The following is a 21,991-nucleotide window of genomic DNA, read 5'->3' as shown; positions in this document are numbered from 1 at the left end:
GTATTTACATGTGAAAAAAATAATGAAATAAAGTGGGATAAAACAAAGACTTGAGGAATGAAATGCTAGTTATTCAAGTTGTTGGTTCCTTTGCTTGGTCCAGAAGGAGTGACGGTACCCTTGGGAAGAAGAGTGAGCACCAATGGACGACTACCATACCTTCCCACCACCTGCTGAGGAGGTGCAAACCACCTTTGTCACCGGGAAATTCTTGCCGGATTCAATTTGATCACCGAAGAAGAGAGGCTTCACTGGTTCCAAAGAAGAAGATAGGTTTCAGGTTCGACGAAAGAAGAAGAGAGTTGGGTAAGGGGAAAGGATAATTTTGCCATTATAAAAGAATTTACAGAGAGCACAGACCTACGGAGTGGACTAAATGCAAATAAAATCATAAAATAGGGGGTGTCTGCGATATTTTGACAATGTTTGGGATGTCCATGATATTTGATATACTTACAGGGGTAGGCCGGTAGGGTGTTCGGGAAATTAACCCAAATATTTTTTATGGATCTTATTTCTATTTACAAAACATTAAAATAATTGAAAACACCCCCAAGAGTCCATTATGGATTATGGCCAAAATCTGTTTTTCATTCATTTTTTTGCTCTTTAATGAGCATGTGTTCATAAGACCCATATATGAAGGGTCAAATAGACATTTGCTCTTATTTTCAGTCCTTCACATGCTCTTCTCTCTTATTGTTCGAAAATTACAAACCCTGAAGAAAAGGAAACTGAAAAATAATTTAAAAAAAAAAAAAAACCAGTGCGTTTGGTGGTCTATACATTCACTTCTCTAGTGTCATTCGACTCTCCAGTGCGTTTGATGAATAGGATCTGAGGTTTTGTAGCTTTGTTCTGTTTTGGGTTTAGGTGATTCTTTTATTGAAAAATGGAAAGGGTCTTTGGGTTGAAAAGAAAATCGGAGTGGAAGAAGATGAGAGGGAGAGGGTTCGATGACTGTGCTTGTAGAGGGAGAGTAAGGTTTGGCTGGGTTTCGATTAAAAAAGAAAAGAAAAGAAAAATAAGAAGAAGAAGATGGAGAAGAAATCAGGTGAAAACGACAAGTATAAAGACGGTTTCAGATTGGAGAAGAAGAAGAGATTCACCCACCACTTAAACTACATGTTGGTTTTGGATTTGGGCTATTTCTTAAAAAATTGTTATAAAAATCATTTGCACCAAGCCTATTTTTCATTCTACAATCAATTATGTTTAGTAGTTACTAAACATTTTTTTATTTTTTCATAAAAAATGATTTTCAGTAATAAATTTTTTAAATAAAAAAAAAACAAAATGAAAAGTGATGCCAAAGAGGCTCTGAGTAGGGAGCCCATTCCGTTGCTTACGAGATTATGCTCTTAGGAGAGCTAAATTAGGGCGTCTTGGGTATAATTTTTATTTTTGATTTTTGCTTTTAAAAACGCCTTTGGTTGCATTTGGTATCATTTATGGAGTTTATTTCTATTTTAAAAAAATTAAAAAAAACCAAAAATAAAAAATAGATCGAAAGTCCTTTATGGTTTTTGATAAAAAATCACTTTTGACCATTTATATGAGGACTTTAATGAGCATGTACTCATAGGTCTCAAAATCGAAGGGTATGAGCATCGTTTCATTGTTTAATTAGAAATATCGATCCTTCTTCTTCTTCTTCATCCCTAACCCCAACCCATCATCATCATCATCGTCGTCTTTATCCTCTAGCCCCAAGAAAACCGACTCTGACTATTTCCTCCGGATCTGAAACTCCGATTTTGGAGAATCATTTCGAAGGTTAAGGAAGCGAGAGCCCACGGTGGTTTCGTATCAGAGCTCCCCCATCTCTCAGGCATCGACATCAACAAAATGTGGGTCACGTTTTTCTGCCTTTCAGGCAACCGTCACCCTTGATTTATATTATTCTTTTGGGCGTGTGAGTGATGTTACAAAATTTTCATAAAACCCAGTCTTTCCTTCTTCCCCAATACCCCAGCAACAAACGGATACCCACACATACACAGTCTTTCCTTCTTCCCCAATACCCCAGCAACAAACGGATACCCACACATACACAGACAGTAGTCAAAAAATTCATGGCTATAATTCATTTTGTGTCTCTTCAGAGAGAGAGAGAGAGAGAGATTAAAGGATGCCTACAGAGATCTTGGATGATGACAATGGTTCCGGTAGCGAGAAGCTAACGGCGTCGATAGTGATGGTTTGCATAGTTGCAGCCTCTGCTCGTATCCTATTCGGGTTCGACGTTGGCGTTACAGGTTTGTTCATAAAAATCTTAATATATATAATCTCATTTTTCAGATCTGGATCTTGGGGATCAAATCGCATATGGATGGGTGATCTAAACCCAAAATCCCAAAATGAAATAAGGAAAATCTAAAGAGATTGATACCCAACAACTCGGTTTGATTGAGTTTATGCTTTGGGAAGGAAGATGGATAAAGGTGGCATCTCTCCACCCACCCACTTCATTCATATGGAACTATTATGATTTTTTGTTCTCTATCTTGGCCCTTTATGGATGGAATCCCACAATGGGATGGGTGCTTATGTGTATCCCGATGGGTGCCCTGTCAGCTCAGTTATTGGATGCCTAGTGGGCACTCCCTAGGCGATAGACTCCCAGGAGAGGAGCCGGATGCATTTACACTTTTCCAGTTCCTGGAGATCAGTAGCTAAGCCTTTAAAACTCTTGCTAAGCCGGGATTAGTACATGGCCCCTATAAGCTATAATGTGCTACTTATTAAAAAAAAAAAAAAAAAAACAATTGAATAAATGTGGAACATTATTTATTTAATTCTCTTTTGGGTTAAGATCAAGGTTTGATCCTCCTAATCATATGAGATTAAACATTTAATGTTTCTAACCATAGGTTAATGATAATGGAATGCATTTATTAATTGCATACCTTCTTTCTCTTGTGATTATTAATTAATTGCATACCTTCCTTCTCTTGTGATTATTAACCATGGGTTTGATCCTCTTAATCTTTTATTGATTATTCTGAGGAGGAGAAGAAAGAATAGTTCTATATTGGATGTTTAGTAAAATGCGAATAGATTTTTGAGAAAAAGAACTATGTTCAGCAGTGTGGTCTATGCTAGTATTCTCATGAGTCTCTCTCTCTCCTCCTTAAATGAAAAGACATCTCTGCCCTTTTTTGAAGAGGAGAGAGATAGGCACATGGAAGTGCTGGCGTAAGGACAGAAAACTACTTTCCCTAGATTTTTTTAAATGAACATCGTTTTATTAGGATGTACCAATGTACTTATACGGGATGGTTGTGTATGGATGTGTTTATGCATCATACATGTGAATATAGGTATATGGTATTTTTTTTTTTGATGAAATGGTATATGGTATTTTTGTTTTTTTATAAGAATGACTATTTTTTTTTTTGGGTAGCATAAGAATGACTATTTTAATATTGATTCATAACGACTAAATTAATCTCAATAGATATTTGACTGTTGGATTAGAATCATTATAGATGCAAATCCGGAGGAACGATTGTTCTGATCTTAAATCTGAGGAGAATATTGAAGGCGAGAAGCGATGGACGTTGATTCGACTATAATGTCAGAGACAGATCAAGGTCCTGGGCAACGCCACAAACCTTCGGTTAGGTAGGTAAACAGGTTCAATATACATTAACACCCTTGAGAGAGAGAGAGAGAGAGACAAAGAGGGGGGGAAATAGTGGGGGGAGTGGGGAGAAGAAGCAAGTGGTTGCAGGCTTGCAGCAGCCTGATTTGCAACCACGAGACAAGGGGAGAGAGAGATAAGGTGCAACGGCAGTGGAGAGAGTGGGTTATTGCTTAGAGAACCAGTTTCTTTTTGTTTTGGGGGAAAGAACGCTAACTGGTGTTGTGCGGGTGCGTACCTGCGTCAGACACAGACTAGTGCAAAAAGACTGCCACACCCCCTGGAATTGTGGAAAGGTCCAAGGGGTGTGGTGGTCCTTTTGCATCGGGCTATCTGGGCGCAGGTACACGTCCATATACAACACTGGTTAGCATTCCTTTTCCTTTTTCATTTTTTTAAAAAAGGGAGAATATTTTCTATGTGGGATGGAAGGGCCATGCCCACGCACAACAGGGCGGGAATGACCACCATTCTCCCATGTATGGTAAAAATTCCACCCCTTTTTGTGCCACCATGTGCACTCCCATTGGTTGGTGAACGCGGCGTGGCCCCTGCGTCCCACCTAGAAAACATTGTCCCTTAAAAAAAATATCTTATGGGCTCTGGTTACCTCCATAATAGGGATCACAAAGTTAAGATCACCCTCTTCTGCAACATTGTCTGGCACATTTGGAACAGTTGCTGGGATCTACTCTTCAGGAATTTCCCTTTCAGCATATTAAAAAACATTCTTAGAGCCATGGCAGATATCAAAGATTTCTTACAAGAGGGCCAAAATCCAGCTATTTGCAGAGATCGGCTTGTTAAATGGATTCCCTCCTAGATCCATTTGCTAAGTTCAATGTAGATGGAGCAAGCAAAGGCAACCCTGGGAGAGCTGGCATTGGGAGAGTTTACTGAACATCCAATTCTTTTATCTGTTGTTTCTTTGATTGCATTGGTTGGAATTATGCATTAGTGGCGGAAGCGCTAGCTGTTAGACAGGCTCTGTTGATGACTTCAACGCAGAGTATATCCTATCCGATCATTGAAAGTGATAACCTCCTAGTGATAGATGTTCTCAATTGCAAGTCTAATTCTATTCCTCGGAGGATCAACACCGTAGTTTATGATTGCTAGAACCTCACTCACTTGTTTGGAGCCGTCATTTTCGAGCATACTTTAAGATAAGCGAATGTTGCTGCAAACCTTCTGGCTGGAATGGGAGCATCCTCCCAACCCTTTAATTTCTAGGATGATTTTCCTCCTCCTTGTATTTTCATTCCTCTCTTTGTAGACTCTTTTCAAACTTTGTTCCACCGTTAATAAGTTTTTATTAAAAAAAAAACCATAGTACATACTTAGGTAAGCAACACCCAACAAAGAGTCGAGCTCCTCCCCAATAAGGAATCCACCCAATGAGGCATCCGACGACTGGGCTGATTGGCACACATTCCAACGGGTGCTCGAGGATATGTGCTAGCCAGCCCTGCTGTCAGATGCCTCATTGGGCACTCCCTGGGTGGCAGGTTCATTGGTGAGGAGCGGGATCCCCTAACAAAAACCTACCATTGGGATCTTTTCTCCAGCCTTTTGCATTACCTACAAATAGCTGTAGGATAATTAGCAACACTGGATGCAAACAAATCGAATTATAATTAAATGTAACATAATCCATATATGATTAAATTTCAAACTGATTTAGGTAGTAGACAAAATTACTTGGACATCTCCTAGACTATTGTCATTTTGCTTATTATCACCAACGTTTCAAACAATTACTTGACACTCCCTGAAATCTGACGGTGTTAGTTTGTTGTTAGTGTTTAATTGGAAATATTCATTTTACCCTTATCACCTATTCAATAGAAAATAATAAAATTGACAGATTTACCCTCCTTCTCCTTCTTCTTCTTCTTCTTCCTCATGCCACCCCACCGCTCCTACCTCCTATTGATTTCAAACCCTAATCGATTTCAGAAAATTTCTTTTCCTTAAACAAATTTCAAATCAAAACAACCCAAAACCCTTAATCTGAACGATTTTCAGATTAAGGGTTTGAATCTGAAAATCGATTAAGAGATTGAGTTAATTTCTCCTTCAAAGTTTTAACCACTGGATCAAAGATGCCTAGATTGAGTTTATAACCATTTTTCAATGTTGCAAATGGAGAAATCAATCTGTAGTAAAACTTCTCTTAATATATTTCTTAGTTTCATGTCCCAAAAAACAAAAAAAAAACTTTTCAATGTACTAATAATGAAGTCTAATAACTTTTCTTAGAAAAGTCTTTTTTTTTTCTTTTTCCAGTGAACTTAACTAATGATTTCATGCAACTCCATCTATATGCCATCATCCTCAGTACAACTTCCCATACAACCTCCAAGTCCTTCTTGCAGCAAATACTTATGGTTTTCAACCATTTTATATCCAGAAATTACCTCTAAATTTTGTTTAAATATTTTTAAAGAAAGTCTAATAACCTTCAATTCCCACCCCCTTTGTTCCAACCAGTGTAACATAAAACGTCTAGTGCAAAATGAGCTAGAGTGATTTTAGTCTCTAAAATAAAAATAATTCCTCAACTATTTTATGACGATTTCTATTTAGCAAAGATAAGTTGTTTTTTAATCATATCAAACAGTCCCAAAAAATAAAACCACAGAACACAGAAATTAAAATAGAAATAATCATATTAAAGAATTGAAGAGATCGACAGTGAGGTATTACATACCGCCAAGAGATGGACATACCGAACCACCACCTTCAGAAAGCGCTTCATAGTCTCCGGCTTTCCAAAAACTGCTTGTAGCTCCCAACCGACGCCCGAGACTTGGATTTCCCATTGACCGACCATAAAAAGGTTTAAGGTTTCTAATTCTTTCTTGCATTGGCCAGCCTGCCTTCTTATGTAAACCATTACCTTAATTACCTTTTAGGCGCAACGGTCGATGTGCAATCCAATTCTCTGGCGTCAGTTCTGAGCTGCAAGGAGTTTTGGACCCATTAAATTAATAAGTTACCACGCGGAATCATGCAGCAGCAGTCCAAGGTAGAAGACTTGGACTCTATCTATTCTATTGCGTGTACAACGTAGAAGTGAAAATTAAGGGACTCATATATATATATATATATATATAGAGAGAGAGAGAGAGAGAGAGAGAGAGAGAGAGAGAGAGAGAGAGAGGATGCAAGAGGAGGAAAAAAAAAACATAGGTGTGTGGGTTTAGTCCCACATTGGGTGTGTGAGTGTGGTGTCTGGTGTGTGTTGTGTTTATCCGCCATTCCGCGCGGTCCTAAAAGTCAGTTAATCTGTTGAGATTGGTGTGTGGTTTGTGTGATGGTGTGTGAGTGTGGTGTGTGGTGTGTGTTGTGTATATCCACCATTCTATAGTCCTAAAAGTTGATTAATTTTTTGGGATTGATATGTGGTTTGTGTGATTACAATTTCATCAAACAAAAAAAAAAAAAAAGAGAGAATAGAAAAGGAGGAGGAGAAGCACTCCCACGCATAAGAGGGGGGGGGGTGTGTGTGGAAAAACTCAAAATCTAGAGGAGAAATCGACCAACTCATGAGATAAATATATTTTAAAGGTTAGTTAGGACAGCTCAATAGTTAAGAGTTGACACTTGAGACATATATCTATGATCTCGGTTTAGGAATGTTTTTAGAAGTTCAACAACTCCTTGGACAAGGAATTGGGTCCTAAAATGAAGGAAAAAAGAACTTTGTCTGGAGTGGGAGTGTGGCCTATGCAATCACTTAGATACACATATAGAAATGCTAGTGTAGGCCACAGTGACTCTCCCTCCAGATAACTACTTCCCATTATAGAGAAAAAAAAATAGACGATGATCGTCTTGTGTGTATTGCTTTTGGAATAGACGTTAGATCACTTTTTTATAATTAATAAAAGGGGACAAAGAACGCCATCTGCTCGTTTGTTGTGGCGTGTACCTACGTCTAGACACAACCGTGTGTGTATTGCTTTTGGAATAAAAGTTATATCAGTTTTTTATAATTGAAAAAAGGGGGGAAACAACGCCACCCGCTTATTTGTTGTAGAGTGTACATGTGTCCAAACACAATCAATTGTGAAATGACCAGCACACCCCTGCCTTTTCATGGGGACTAATAAGGCCCGACTGACCGAGACCAACAGGTCGACACCCTGTTATGAGGCATTTTCGAATAGCCACTTGAGCTGGAAGCTTTAATTACTCGGTAGGACAGAGTTGGGCTGTTATTTCCAGTATTAGGTTTGATTTGTATGGCATGGGCTTGGATAGCTTAGGAAGCCTAATAGACCATAACTATGTTATCATTTGGGCTAGCTAGTGTGGTAAGCCCAACGAATCTAGATGGAATAACTCTTCCACGCTGTTGTTTAGAGATTGAGTCTTCCACACTGTCATTTAGAGATTTAGTCTCAAATCTGAGAGTGAAGGGGGGGGGGGGGGGAGGGGATCTTACCATTTTAGACTAGGATCTATTATGGGTAGATTTCATTCCTTGAAAACATTGATTCGATCCCACTAAGCCAGAAGTTTTTTAGATAATGACGGTAGTGGGTGAAGTTGAGGAGGTGGAAAATATAAGTTCAACCTGAAAAATAAGAAGACTATGCCTTCGCCATATGGAAGTTTGAAACAGTTTGAATCATTTTGATAATAATCAGTTTGATCTATTTTACCGAGAAGTTCTACGGTTCGAGTCCGTTCATTTGATAACCCAAGAAATACTTGACCTTTGGTTCAAATCTCATTTCAAATGAAGGAATTACAAGAATATTTTGAAATGCCATCTATTTTCATTGTTCAACTCTCTGACAACATAACATGAAAAAACCAAAAGCTCTGCCCTCGCTCTCTATCTATCCAAGGGATGGAAGGGCAGAGGCCTTTGGTGTCCCCTCCAGTTATCTGATAATGAGCACGCCCGTGGAATTTTATCATCAACTTGATGAATTAATTTCAGGATATAGGACTTTCCTATTAGAACGGGTTATTCAAAAGGATCTCCCGTTCTTCCATCAAATATTCTGTTTTTTCTTGGATACTCGGGTTCAAATATCCACAGATTCGTTGTTTACTTACAAGCCATATAATTCAGAAAACACTAGTACTGCCTATGTAATTGTATCATATTCAATACATCGTAAGTATGGCTCTGTAAATGTAATACTGGCTTGTCTGCATCCTGAATAAAGTAATTCACAATCTTCTTTATCTATTATATTATTAATGTGATAAGCGTAGTAACGCTCATCAGCAACACAAGATACCCACAACTAAAGATTGAAAGTAGCACAATCGGCTATAGCTAGGGCAGAACTCCAGATCTACGAATAGCCGCGAGCAAACACCTTTAACAAGCAAGTAGCTAGCTTCCACCTTACTTAACAGCAAAGCGCGAAAGCCTTCGCCTATAGCTTCTACTTCTACTTAGCAGCCAAAATAAAGTACCCCTTTAACACACAAGTACGCTCACGCTAGTACGAAAGTAAGTAAACAACCAGATCTGCTCCTTTGCCCATTGTTCGCATCTCATTCTCCCTTTAGGTGGCATGAAAGCTTTGGAACAGCAGCTAGACGGAAAAGGATCTTATGTAGCCGTGGCGGGAGCTGCACCTGTGCAGCACCGCTAAAAGACAGCAAAGGCAAACCTCCTGGCTGTCTCTGCACCCCTACCTCCTTTATCACTGAGCGGTCATTTAGGTGCCGTAGCTGGTGATCAGACACGAGATGGATCTTGCAAAGAACAAGGTTTTTTTCGAATAAACCAATTTATTGGTAAAAAACACAAAAAAATATAAAAATGATAAGTATCAAATCGAATCGGCCAATCCAAGGGACGATCCAAGAATACCTTGTGAGATCGGTCTAATCTCGGGATCAGCCTTGGCCAATACCAATCCGATCTGAGATTTACGAACCATGGTCCCAGATGAGGATTGCCAAAAACCCAGAATCCCACCTGCCTATAATTTTGGTCTTTGGAAACGAACCGCTAAAAATTGTTTTGTTTTGTGGTCGTAGTTGATCTTTAAAAGATAATCGGAAGTGGGCCGGTGTTGTTGAGTGGAACCTCTAAATGGAACGAGTGGCTAATTTTGAGTGCCGCCACCAAACACTTTCCCAAGAAAGAGTACGTCTTCTGGCGTGAGCAGCACAAGTTAACGTGTATTTATGTTTGTCTAAAGTTGCCTTTAGATATGATAACGATTACGAATTATGATCCCTTCAAGTATGGTTTTAGTAATTGGTATCACTAAATTCGTTTCTTATCCAAAAAAATTTTAAAAAAGATGTAATTGGTATCGGTATCGGTCCAGATCGAACAGATTTATCTCTGTTTCCTTTGAAATTTTGAATTTTTTTAAAATATTTTTACTCTTGTTTGTACCGATCCACCAATATGGCATCGATATGAATCAATCGATTCGATACCGATTACTAAAAACATGTTCCCAACCAGCGATCGTTCTGTGTCTTAGAAGCAACGATTGAGGTATCAGTTTTGGTATCGGTCTTTGCTTATCTCGATCGATATATATCGACCTACATTGGGTCTGGATTGGTCAAAAAAAATTCAGAAAAAAGGTAAATACCTGGTTTTAGTGAAATCATGGACCAAATAAGAAACAAACTTCCAATTAAAAAAAAAAAATGTAGAAATAGATTACTGTTTTTTTTTTTTTTTCTTTTTCGATTTTTGGTGAAAAAATCCAACAAAAACCAAGTTACTTGTGATTTGGATCAGGTCGGATCGATCGATCCTACACCCGATACTGATTGCCATCCTAGGATTGGTCAAGGATCGATATCGGCCTCGGTTGATGCTGTGCCAATCCAATATTGATACCTCAATCCATGCTTGGAAGGCTTGTAGTAGGCAGGGTTTTAGTTGTTACGGTTACTACCAAAGCCAGTATGATATCAATATGTATCGGTTGATGGGTCAGCATAAAAAAGAAGGCTGTGTGGCCGTCCAAACATAGGAAACTAAAAATGACCGTCCCACTCTTATAAAATAACAATCCCACCTCTGCTGAATGTCCTATGCACGCTCCCATTCCCCTTGTATCGTTGCATGGGCCTCTTAGCCTTGCAGCAATCCTCCTCCCATGTCAATAATACAAAAAGGTGAAAGTTTTTCATCACGTGTCTCTTTCATCTACTACGGGCATTTGATGTTATAATTGGACTCTTGAAATAGTGAGTCTCATTATTAACTCCTACATCCTATGGAAAACTTTATCCATACACAGATAATCAGAGCCGAAAGAGTGCATGAATAGACATGGGATGTGTTCTAATACATTAAAAGGTATCTGATTGTATAGGGGAAAGGAACAGTACGATCGCATGTGGTGCACGGCTCCAATGCCTAGACATAGGGCTATGTAAAATGACAATCGCACCCCCACGGAAAGATTGAAATCCTTGAGGGCGTGGTGGTCATTTCGCATGGTCTTGTGTCTAGGCGCAAGAGTCGCACGCCGCACATGACCAAGTAGCGTTCTCTTTCCCTTGATTATATTAAATTTTGAAATTTGACATATGACTAATCATACAATCACCTCTATTTAATTGTGTAACCACATCATCAACCCAGATGGTGATATTTAGATCGAAATTAAGGTATCTATTAAACTACACATTAATCACTCTCTATTCTTCAACTTAATTAGTTTCTCTTCTTTATTTATTTCTTAAAGAGGCAACTAAACATCAGCATTGGTATTCATTCCACATTTTCTTATCACATTGTAATAAACTTTTGTAATAATTATTTAACATAAACACAAATATATAAACCACTTAAATTTCTTTTGTAATTTTTGTTTTACTTTTCAAATTAACCAAGATTTGTGGCACCCAAAATCTTTCATATTACCTTCTAATCCTATTTTCCTTCATTTGATTGTAAAGGAAATTAAAGGGTGACCATTCTAATATTCCAACATTGTTGTGGACAGCATCAATGGAAAATCAATCACTTTAGAAGATTGTTTGTCTCCATTATCTTCGAAAAAAGCAAAAGAAATTAAAACAGATAAAAAGAGACTAAGGAGAGTATCTGTTACCCACTATTATATCAGTCTCAATCCAAATAACCGAATTGCTATTCCTAAAGGTTTTTTTTTTTTTGGCGATGAATCGGTGAAATTGAATATTGAACCATGGTTTTAGTATACGGTATCAGAACGAGTATCGATCAATTTGGAAACTGATACAGTATCAGAACGGTATCGACATTGATCAACTGTATTAGACAAATTTACCTTTGGTTCTCCTTTAAAAATGAGTTTTTTTAACCATTTTACCCCCTGTACGTACCATGCATATCACCAATACGATACCAGCACAGTATCGTTCACTTGCGAAACCATGTATAGAATTTTAAAGGCATTAGGCTTGTAAATGTACAAGATTTTAATTGCTTACCATTACCAATTAATCACTTTATAAATTTTAAAGGCATTTGGAAAAACATGAGTAAGAAGAAGGATTAGATGCACTAGACTTATGCCGTGATTGCTGTCTGTTTATAAATATAATTTGATTCATTTACTTAAATGGGTTTTCTTATTGACACCTTTTAAGGTGTTAAAAAAATTATAATCTTATTTTTTTATCTTTTAGGTATAATATATAGTTTTTTCTAATGTCATTTTACATGTATACTAGAAAAATGTGAATAACAATGACATCTTTTGATAATGATATAATGATATAATGATTTGTTACTATTAATTTATTTTTGAGAACCCTTTTATACCCATATCTTAAAACCTTTTGAGAATACGACAAGAGACAATTAAAAGAAGATGTCAAGTTATAAATACACCTATAGAGATGTCGTTCAGACACTCCCTTAAATTACTGATAATTTTAACTTAGTGCGAATAGAAATTTTAGCTTTATGTTCTCGGAATATTCTCCAATAAACAATAGTGTATGATGGTTTTAAAAAGATTTTCCTTGATTCTGAAGAAAGAAAATGGGTATGGGAATGACACCATTTATATCTCAATTTCTTAACATTATCTTCATCCTGTAAGCATCAGAAATATAGAAAATTATTCTGTTGCTAGATCTTCAAGATTTTTTAATCAAAAACTTCAAATAAGAGATAGAAAGAGATATATGCCTTTCCTTCCCGTTCCATTTTTAGGGTTTTAGTTGATTTTGATTGATTCCATCCAATTATTATCTAATCTGAATCCAAATCGATGAAGGTCAATCTTGTGGCCAATTCTAGGTTTTGAAACCTTGCAGCCATGTAGGTATATGGAAAAAGGATTCTCTGCCCATGTCTATTTTTATTCGTGTTCTACTTTACGTAAAAGCTTAAAAAAGTATTCAGTTAAATTTATAAAAACATCTGACCAAAAAAAGAATTTATTAAAAACATGATATTTGCTTTTAATTTGTGTCTTCATTCATTTTTCAAACAACAACAACAACAAATTCAATCTTATCTTAACTTAATGGGGTCGATTACATGCATAAAAAAATAACAAAAAAAAATAGCAGATAGTAAGAAGAAAGAGACTCAACCCAGCAAGACTAATCTACATTTATATGTTTCGATGCAACAACAAGATCTTATTTGTAACAAGTAATTTTGTTGGTTGGTTAATTGGTCACAATACCCAAAATCGAGATTTGATACATTTCGAAATCAAGAAATCTCTAAGGGAGTGGGTGCTACTAGAGAAACAGTTCAAATAGTAAATATGAGACATATCTTAAATATAATATTTCAGTGCTTTGGGGCACCTTTTCCTTCTGGCTTTTCTGGGGACATTCTACTAATGTTCCTATGTACCAATCCGCTACTAAAGAGGAAGACCCCGGGCAAACAAAGAAAGCGTTTATAAAAAAAACATGATTTGCTTTTAATTTGCGTCGTCATGAATTATCCATGCATTTTATGTCTCTAAAGAACATGAACAGGGCATGAGTAGAGGCATTAATTAGTGCAAGAGACATAGGTGTGACAAAGGTGTCATTGAAGTATCAACTATTAGATTGGAATCTTAGTTTATGTAACTAATTATCAACTACTTCTTACAAAACAAAAAAAACATAAAAAATTAATTATCAACAACTAAAAATATTCATCCAAAACTTATATGTAAATAAGGGGAACAAGATACTGATCTGATCAATAAATAAAACAATGAACACCCTTAGTGAAGCAAGGTAATGCAACTTAGCCTCCAATATGTAATAGTTACGTAGACTCTTCCAGTAGTCATTGCACTCACATATTAGGCTATAACAGAATACACTTAGTTTGTGCTCAATCAACAAGAGAATGAAACTCTCATGAACACACATTAAAGCACTTGAAAATAAGTAGACACAACACAATAGTAAGAATGTATGGAATGGAGAAGAAGGGGATAATTGGAATTCATTACTAAGTGTCTAGGATGTCCTCTACTGAAAGAGGAGAAGCATTTCTTTAGGCATACCCTTCCAAAATAGGCCCAAAAGGTGCGACTCTCTAAAAGAAAAAACAGAAAACTAATTGTTAAGGACATCCAATAGAATCTATCCCCATGTCGAATGTAAACTCATTGATGTCATCGACGAATGGGCAGACTTACATCTAATGTCGGTAAAAACACATTACACATCAAACAAAGTCTAATATACATACTGTAGGAGTTTTTGATAAATAAAAATCCTCTTCAATTCCCTAAAAGTACAGTGTGATGCAATTTGGGGTTCAGAACTCAACACCTAGCAAGAGCGATATATATCTAACGGTTTTGAGCTCTATAAAAAATAATAATAATAATAATTCAATCAACTTCAAACAGTTGGATGTCACGTCTGTTAAGTGTTAACCTCTCAATCCCAAACTCCACCACATTCGACGAACAAAAAATTAATGAGGATTTTAATCCTTAATAAACCTAACTTTGGGGAGTCTCTATCCGATGTATAAAGAAAAACCACTGACCTCAATCAATGTGTTTACTGTTTGGCTGGACTTCTTAGTTGTACACAGGGTCTCTCTCTGGCTTAGTTCGTGGTGATGCTGGCGGGAGGAGGTTCAAAGATTGTAGATTACTCTTCTTTTATTCTTTAATATACTTTAATATATATATTCTCAAAAAAAAAAAAAAAAAAAAAAAAAAAACCACCGACATCGGCAAATTGTTATCCAACATCAATTAATAACAATTTGAACATTTTTAAATATAACGTAAAACGAAATATATTATTTAATTAACTAGTGTGGCAGGTTATTTAGGATAAAAAGAAGATATGTTTTTGACGATTGATGAAAACAAACATTGATTAGAAAGAAAATCAGAGAATGGGTAATCTAATATCTAATTCCTTCTGGACAGAACATAGATAGCCGCCCCCCATGTGTCCCAATCAAATACCGATTGGTGACTACATTTCTCACCGTCACAGTCACATAAACCCATGCGAGCACAGAGAAAGAGAGAGAGTTCCAGAGAAGACTAGAAGAACAAAGCAAAAGAACTTAAATTTAGTTTTTCTTTTTCGAAGGATTGTTCTTCAATCTTCACGAGATTCTCAGTGTGTAAATCTGTGTATATAAATAGATCGAGTAAAGAGAGTTGAGAAAGGTAGAAGGGCGATTAATAGAGTCAGAGGAACCAAATCCAGATTAGAGAAAAGAGAGAACAAAAGTCCCAAATGGCCAGTGACACGGTGATGAAGAAAAGTGGAGGAGCAGGTGAAGCGGAGGTGTTAGACGGTTCGGATATAATGGAATTAGTTGGAAACGAGAAAGTATTCAGCAATTACGTGAATCATAAATTTGAGGAACTCGATCAAGATAGAGACGGAAAGCTCTCAGTGAAGGAGCTCCAACCCGCTGTAGCTGATCTTGGTGGTGCTCTTGGTCTTCCTGCTCAGGGAACCTCTCCTGATTCTGATCATATCTACTCTGAGGTACCTAATTAAGCTAGCCGTTTGATGCTCTTTCTCAAAAATCATAATACTCTGTTTTGAAAAATCATAATTCTTTTTTTTTTCTTTTTTTTTATTATTGCTTAATTTACACGTTTTTAAACTGTTCTTCTGATATTGTTTTCATGTGCGTTATGTCATGAACAGCTGCTGTTCAAATCTTTAGCTTTTGTTTCTTATCAACTTGTAAACTGCCTTGATTTTGACTGCTTGAAAGCTTTGAATGTTAAAGGGGTTGATATGAATTTGATGATTCATGCTCCACTATCTGTTTGTCTCTAGTGTGCATATATACAAAGTTAGCTTAATATTAGCAGTCCGGGCCGATTGTAGCTCGGTTATTCTTCCCGCCGACACAAGTAGTGGTGCAGGTCTGCCCAAGATAGCAAAAAACAAAATTTGGGCCTATTCGTGTCCCTACAACATAAACTGCTTGAAAATTCTACTAATCACCCGGGAAATTATCGTCTTCATTTATCTGTCTTTTCATGTACTCCATTTCATCTAATAGGAGGGGAGTGGATCCCATCCGGGCAGTGTGTTCGAACAGGGGGTTAGGGTGGACATTTCTACCTCCCCTATGAGATGAAATGGAGGAAATGGAGGGGCAAATAAATGGAGACAATAGTCTTCCCCGTCTCTTAAAAAAAAATATAGGTAAGAGAATGTTACTTGAAGCGTGTGGTGCTTTGCCCATGCGCCTAGACACGGACTTGGCTCTCCCCCAGCCATGCTGAGGAGGTGGAGGATCCAAGTCAACAAAAACAAGGGGTTTTGGTCATTTGAGGGGGTCCACTTGTGAAATAACCTAAACGTCCCTATTTTTGCTAGGTTGGATCCTTCAACTCCCGCCATGGTTGGAGGAGAGCCGAATACCCCAGACATAAGGGTGTGTAAAATGACCGCCACACCACCATGGAAAGGTGGAAAATCCCGATGATGTAGTGGTCATTTTGCGTGCCCCTGTGTCTGGGTATAGGGGCAACACACTACACACGCCTATATAGCATTCTTTCTCCTAAAAAATAAATATCTATATATTCTTGTGGAGGTAATGTTTCTTTAAGGGTTCTTTAAGGGGTATTGATCCTTTCTCAGTATATTCAATGTTAGGGAAAAAGAAAATCGTGGTCTATGGCGACTGCTCCCTTGTAGGGGTGTCAATACCCAATCCGAACCGATGAAACCGGCCCAAACCAGCCTGAACGAGCCCGGACCACAACGGACCGAACTCTTAATGGTTCGGTTCGGTTTGTGGATCCAGAAAGGCAAACGGTTTGGTTTGGGCTAGCTTGACGGTGCACCGGTAGCCTGAACCGTTAGGCCCGAACCCAAACCGAACCGACTTAACCCGATAAATGAGTAAATCAGTAACTGCCTAATGCCCCATTGCCCCCTAAATGTGTTGTGATAGTTTCTCACTTTATCTCATATCCTTTGTTAGTGATTACCCAACCAATTGTATCCATAGGCCATAGGACATAGGATACAAAGATGCATTATATTTGAAATATTTTATGTACTTAAAAGAGAAAGAGAAGAAAAATTAGCACTAACCGGACCTTACTAGTTATATAAAACCGGTACCAAACCGATATCAACCCGTTATCATAAACCGAAACCGACACGAAACCAAACCGCACCGAAACCGAAACCGTACCAAAACCGAATATTTCTTAATGGTTTGGTTTCGGTTTCTATAAAAGTCACACCGAAACCAAAAAAACCGAACCAAAACCGGCCGGAACCGGCTTGTTGACACCTTATTCCCTTGTATTTATCTCTCTCCTCAACGTAATGAAATGACTTCTATGCCCCTTGATGGGGATGAGAAAGAGACATTAGGAGCGCTGGTGTAGGCCATGCTCCCAAACGGAGAACCGCTTCCCTTAACGTTATTCTTAATATTTGTGAAAGAAAGCCAAGTCTTCATGGTCATTTTTTCAGTGCAATCTTCGAGATACCTGATCAGAGTATAAGGCTGCTCTGAACAAATATGGTAAATGTGGCACTCAACAAGGTCTCTCATCAAACGGGCACAACTTGTAATTTTATACCTCCAGGGTTGCACTATTTGGATCTTCTGATCAATTTGAACTTCTAGATTAGAAAGAAACAGAGTTGTATAAAATATGATAGCTAGCAGGTTCGCTCTCAATAGTGTCTGAAATGGATTTTGTTGTTGATGTCTGAAGGTTTTGCAACAGTTCACTCATGGTAAACAAGAAACAGTAAGCAAGACTGAGTTCAAAAAAGTTCTCTCAGACATTCTACTAGGAATGGCTGCTGGGTTGAAGCGAGACCCAGTTGTGATCCTCAAGATCAGTGGTGAGGACCTGAAAGAATTCATCAATGGCCCAAGATTTGAACCAGAGATAGTCTCTATATTCTCACAGATTCAAACAGTTAATGGATCCCTCCGTGATTACATTATCAAGGCATTGGAGCAGCTCAAAGTTGATCATGGAATGCCTCCTTCCACAGATTCTTGGGTACTATATATCTTATCTTCTAACCTTTCTACTATGTTATCTCATACATATCCAAAAAGTGTGATGCAAAGCTAAAATAAATTTTTTGTTTACTTTATTTAGGTTGCTAGCAACATTGTGGAACCAGTTCTCCAGTCATGTGCAATAGGTGATCAGAAAGGAAATGTTTCTCAAGAGAACTTCATAGAAGAATTCAAGAAGGTAGCCTTGAGTCTGGCTCAGCGTCTCAAGGAGCAACCAGTCATCGTCGCTCACAGCGAAAACAACTTTGAAGGGAGCAGCATCAAGAGGTTATTAACCAACAAATTCGAATTGGATAAGGTGAGCACTCTTAGGGTCTGTATGGTAATTTTCCAAAAAATTGTTTGTGTGTTTGGCAGAAGTAGAACAGAACCTGTATGTGTTGTCCGGTCTCTTTTTGTGTTTTTTGAGACGAACCTGGTAAAAAAAAATGGTTCTGATACGGTTTTGAGAAACTCCAAAAAGAAATTCTAAAAAGATAAACACAAATTGAAAGCAAAAATATGCGTGATATTGATTTGATATTCACAAATCGCCATTACAGTCGCCGCCACCATCACCATCTCCTCCGCCACCGCCTCCACTTCTGCTGCCACTATCTCCACCTCCTCCACCACCAACTCCACCGTCGCCGCCACCACCACCCCGACCACCACACTACCACCTGCCACCATCACCTACTAAGTTTAACTCTTTCAGCCCCGAGTCCGAATAGGGTCTGGGCTGGATTTTTCAACCCTAAGGGCGGGTTAGGATTGAAATTTTTAGGTCTAGGGTTAGGGTCGGGCTGGATCAGATTGAGGCCTCGGGTTAAGCCCAGCCCAGCCTGGCCCGATGTTAGGTTATGCTTTATATTTTAGTGTGTTTGGAATAGAAACATTGCCATTAATTAGTTTCTTCTTTGTTTACTATTTCTAGTGCAGCGGACGACAATAACCCAAAGTGTGTTTTGATGGTTTACAGTCGTTGGATGCAGTGGTGAGAGATCTACCAAAAGATCGACACAACAAGGTGTCTAAGGAGTATCTACGTATCGCCCTGGATTTGCTGGCCCCCACAGCTGGTTTGCCTCCTTTAGGTGCTGTTGATCAGGTATCCATCCTTCCTCATGATTCATCCATCCACCAATGACCATTTCTTGGTGTGACATGTATTCATCCATACCCAACTCGGCCAAGTCACAGCAAGAGAAGATCATTAGAACAGCCACCCGACTCACCAATCTTCATCCTTGGGACTTGGTGGCCTGTAGGATGGTTGCTGTCGATATCATTAGACGATACGGAAAGGTCCATTCCGGATCGGGTATTGATCACTTTTAAAACCGATACAGAAAGTTCCATATCGGACAAGTTTGCCATACGTTTTCTTAAAACTCGGGTTTTTGATTCTCTTACTCCTATTCTGCACCGTTTCACCAATATGGTATTGGTACAGTATCAGGGTTTAGAGGCTAGGTATACCGATACAGATTACCAGTATTGGGTGATCCGAAATCGATACCTTAAACCATGAATTGGACGTAAGAAACCTTGCCCTAATCTGGACTTTAGTTTAACACACCATAAGCCTAAGAAGTATATATCTTGTTTGGGTCGAATATGGGCTTGTCCATCTATGCATTCATTCAATTGGTACATGGGCTTGTAAGTTGGATATCTAATAAGGTTTGGAAAGGCTCAAGAAGGATATACCTTGTTTGGGCCACATTTAGGGCTTGCCCACCCCGATAGGTGGGCTTGTAAGTTCCATGTCCAATAAAGCTTGGGCTTTTAATCCACCGAGCACAACTAATTACACTAATGCACCCCGAGCAATAGCATGAAGATGATTAGTGTTGGTTTTCCCATTAATATTTGGGAAGTAGTTTCTTGTCCGGGAGTGTGGCCTACGTTAGCACTCCCATGTGTCTATCCTTCTCCTCCTCAAAACTAGGGGCAGAGATGTCTTTTTATATAGAGAGGAGAGAGAGACTCAGGAGAATGCTGGCCTAGGCCACACTCCCCGGACAAAGTTTCTTTTCCCTTAATTTTTTTTTGGTAATGGTTTCCTCGTTAATATGCATCATGCAGATGGACAAGGTTATAAGTGAGGCGTTTACTCTGGTGAATGCCGATGATGGCAAGGCAGTTTCAGAGGAAGAATTCAAAAAATTCATGACACAGATCCTTGGAAGTATTATGTTGCAATTAGAGGGTGTTTCCATTTCGGTTTCTTCAAACTCGGTCGTGCATGAGACTCTTTCTACTTCTTCAACCCTGCTACCCTCATCGACATCTTGAATGTCGGTTTTTAGAAGACAATGAAGAAGTTTTAAGTAGCATTAAAAGAAGGGATAACAACTAGTTAAGTACTTAGAACAGATAATTTTCATTAATGTAATTCACTTGGTTGTGTTCCTATGGATGGTACTGTAGAGTATTTTCAGTTTTTCAGATACTAATGTTGTGATAGTTATGCAATCTGTTCAGCTTCCCCCCTCCCCCCGTAACTGTCTAAAAAAACAAAGGAAATGATTCATAGTGGTCATTAAGTAAAGGGGGAGTGTAGGGGTCATGTGCATGCGAAAGCCAATGAGAGCACGCGTGTTAGCATCTCGAGGGTTGGATTTTTACCTTTAATGGGGGTTGGGCCTGTCATTTAGGCTCCAACCCCCTCCACCCCCCCCCCCCCAAAAAAAAAAACATTTTTCTTCAAGTAAATTTTACTCGTCTCAAAATGGGAAAAGAAGGGGTTTTCTTCCTTGTCAGTATGCCTGGTGAAGGACATTGCTTCACTATTTGTTACATGGCATGGGTTAGTCCATGTATTGGAGGACCAGACAAGCATGAAATAGTTAACATTACAAAAGATACCATTTTGTATTTTATATTTATCTTCATTTGGTGGTATTTTGATAATTTTATTAAAATTTTTAAGCAGAGACTAAGAAACATTTCTTGATTACTTTGGACTAAAATTTGGCCTTGAAATATACATATCTAGGGTCTTCTATTACATGGCCTAACCCATGTATTGTCAAGTTGTAAATAGTGAAGTGTCATACTTCATGGGGCATACTTCATGCATAGAAGGGTTCAATAATATAATATAGGGGTGTTGTTCTCTGTGCCGCAGCCGTTGCGCCCAAACACATGGGGGTGGGTGCAATGACCACCCCGTCCCCCTGCACAGGTTGCCCATGTGTCTGGGCGTAGCCTACGTTTCGGCATAGAGAACATTCTCTCTATAATATAAAATCTAAAATAACTTGATTCATTTTTTTTTTATTTTTGGGAATTAGAGAGCTTTAATAGGGAGGGGGGGGTTAGGGGATGGGGATACAAGTGTGGAATAGGGTTAGAATATGTGGATCGTGGTTTCACCGAATGGAGAGATAAATGTATGAGTTTTTCAACGAGTAGGTAACTCTGGTGATTTTTCCATTAGAGAATCATAGTTAATTATTAGCTATAGTTAATGATTGAAGGCAATGGCTAAGTTCTATTTTGTGTTTATTACACCAAGGAATGGGCAGTGTTGCCTTTGCATCACGAACCCACCAATGAGAAGAGGCGATGTTGGTTCCTTCAGAAAGGGGCAGGGGAGCATTACCAAAATATCAAAAAGGTAAGGAGGATGGAGGAGAGAGAAAAAGAAAAGAGGGTGTAACATTACACTGATGGTGTGTACAATATTGTACTAAGGGAGGTGGATTGTTGCCAGGCTGCGTGGCTCTAGCACAAGTACGGGGGCATCCACCAAGGGTGGAATACATTTTTGATTTCATGATGGGTAGGTGGTCATTATGCCCTTCCTATGTTTGAGTGTAGGCAATAGGCAGTTTGGTAGCCTTCTTTTTTCCATAAGATAATTAAACTAACGCCCTTTAAACGTATAC

At 38.4% G+C, this 21,991-nt stretch overlaps 1 protein-coding gene across 1 annotated transcript; it reads left to right on the top strand.

Moving 5' to 3' along the window:
- Nucleotides 1-1,005: 1,005 nt before the first annotated feature.
- Nucleotides 1,006-20,421, top strand: LOC122658271. Its single transcript, XM_043853190.1, has 6 exons — nt 1,006-1,020; nt 15,315-15,580; nt 17,794-18,090; nt 18,193-18,411; nt 19,075-19,203; nt 20,184-20,421. The coding sequence occupies exons 2-6, from the start codon at nt 15,323-15,325 to the stop codon at nt 20,391-20,393; spliced, it is 1,113 nt and encodes a 370-aa protein (XP_043709125.1). The 5' UTR covers nt 1,006-1,020; nt 15,315-15,322; the 3' UTR covers nt 20,394-20,421.
- Nucleotides 20,422-21,991: the final 1,570 nt, after the last annotated feature.

The sequence above is a fragment of the Telopea speciosissima genome, chromosome 4 (genome assembly GCF_018873765.1).
Source record: "Telopea speciosissima isolate NSW1024214 ecotype Mountain lineage chromosome 4, Tspe_v1, whole genome shotgun sequence".
NCBI classification, from domain to species: domain Eukaryota; kingdom Viridiplantae; phylum Streptophyta; class Magnoliopsida; order Proteales; family Proteaceae; genus Telopea; species Telopea speciosissima.
Note: the sequence above shows the minus strand (reverse complement) of the source record. Positions and strands in the feature narration are given on the sequence as shown.

Excerpts from the sequence above, each read along its gene's own strand:
- LOC122658271 (XM_043853190.1), top strand. The coding sequence starts at position 15,323 with ATGGCCAGTGACACGGTGATGAAGAAAAGTGGAGGAGCAGGTGAAGCG. Across the intron at positions 18,412-19,074 it reads ACAAATTCGAATTGGATAAG|TCGTTGGATGCAGTGGTGAG; the intron begins GTGAGCACTCTT and ends GATGGTTTACAG. Across the intron at positions 19,204-20,183 it reads CTTTAGGTGCTGTTGATCAG|ATGGACAAGGTTATAAGTGA; the intron begins GTATCCATCCTT and ends TGCATCATGCAG.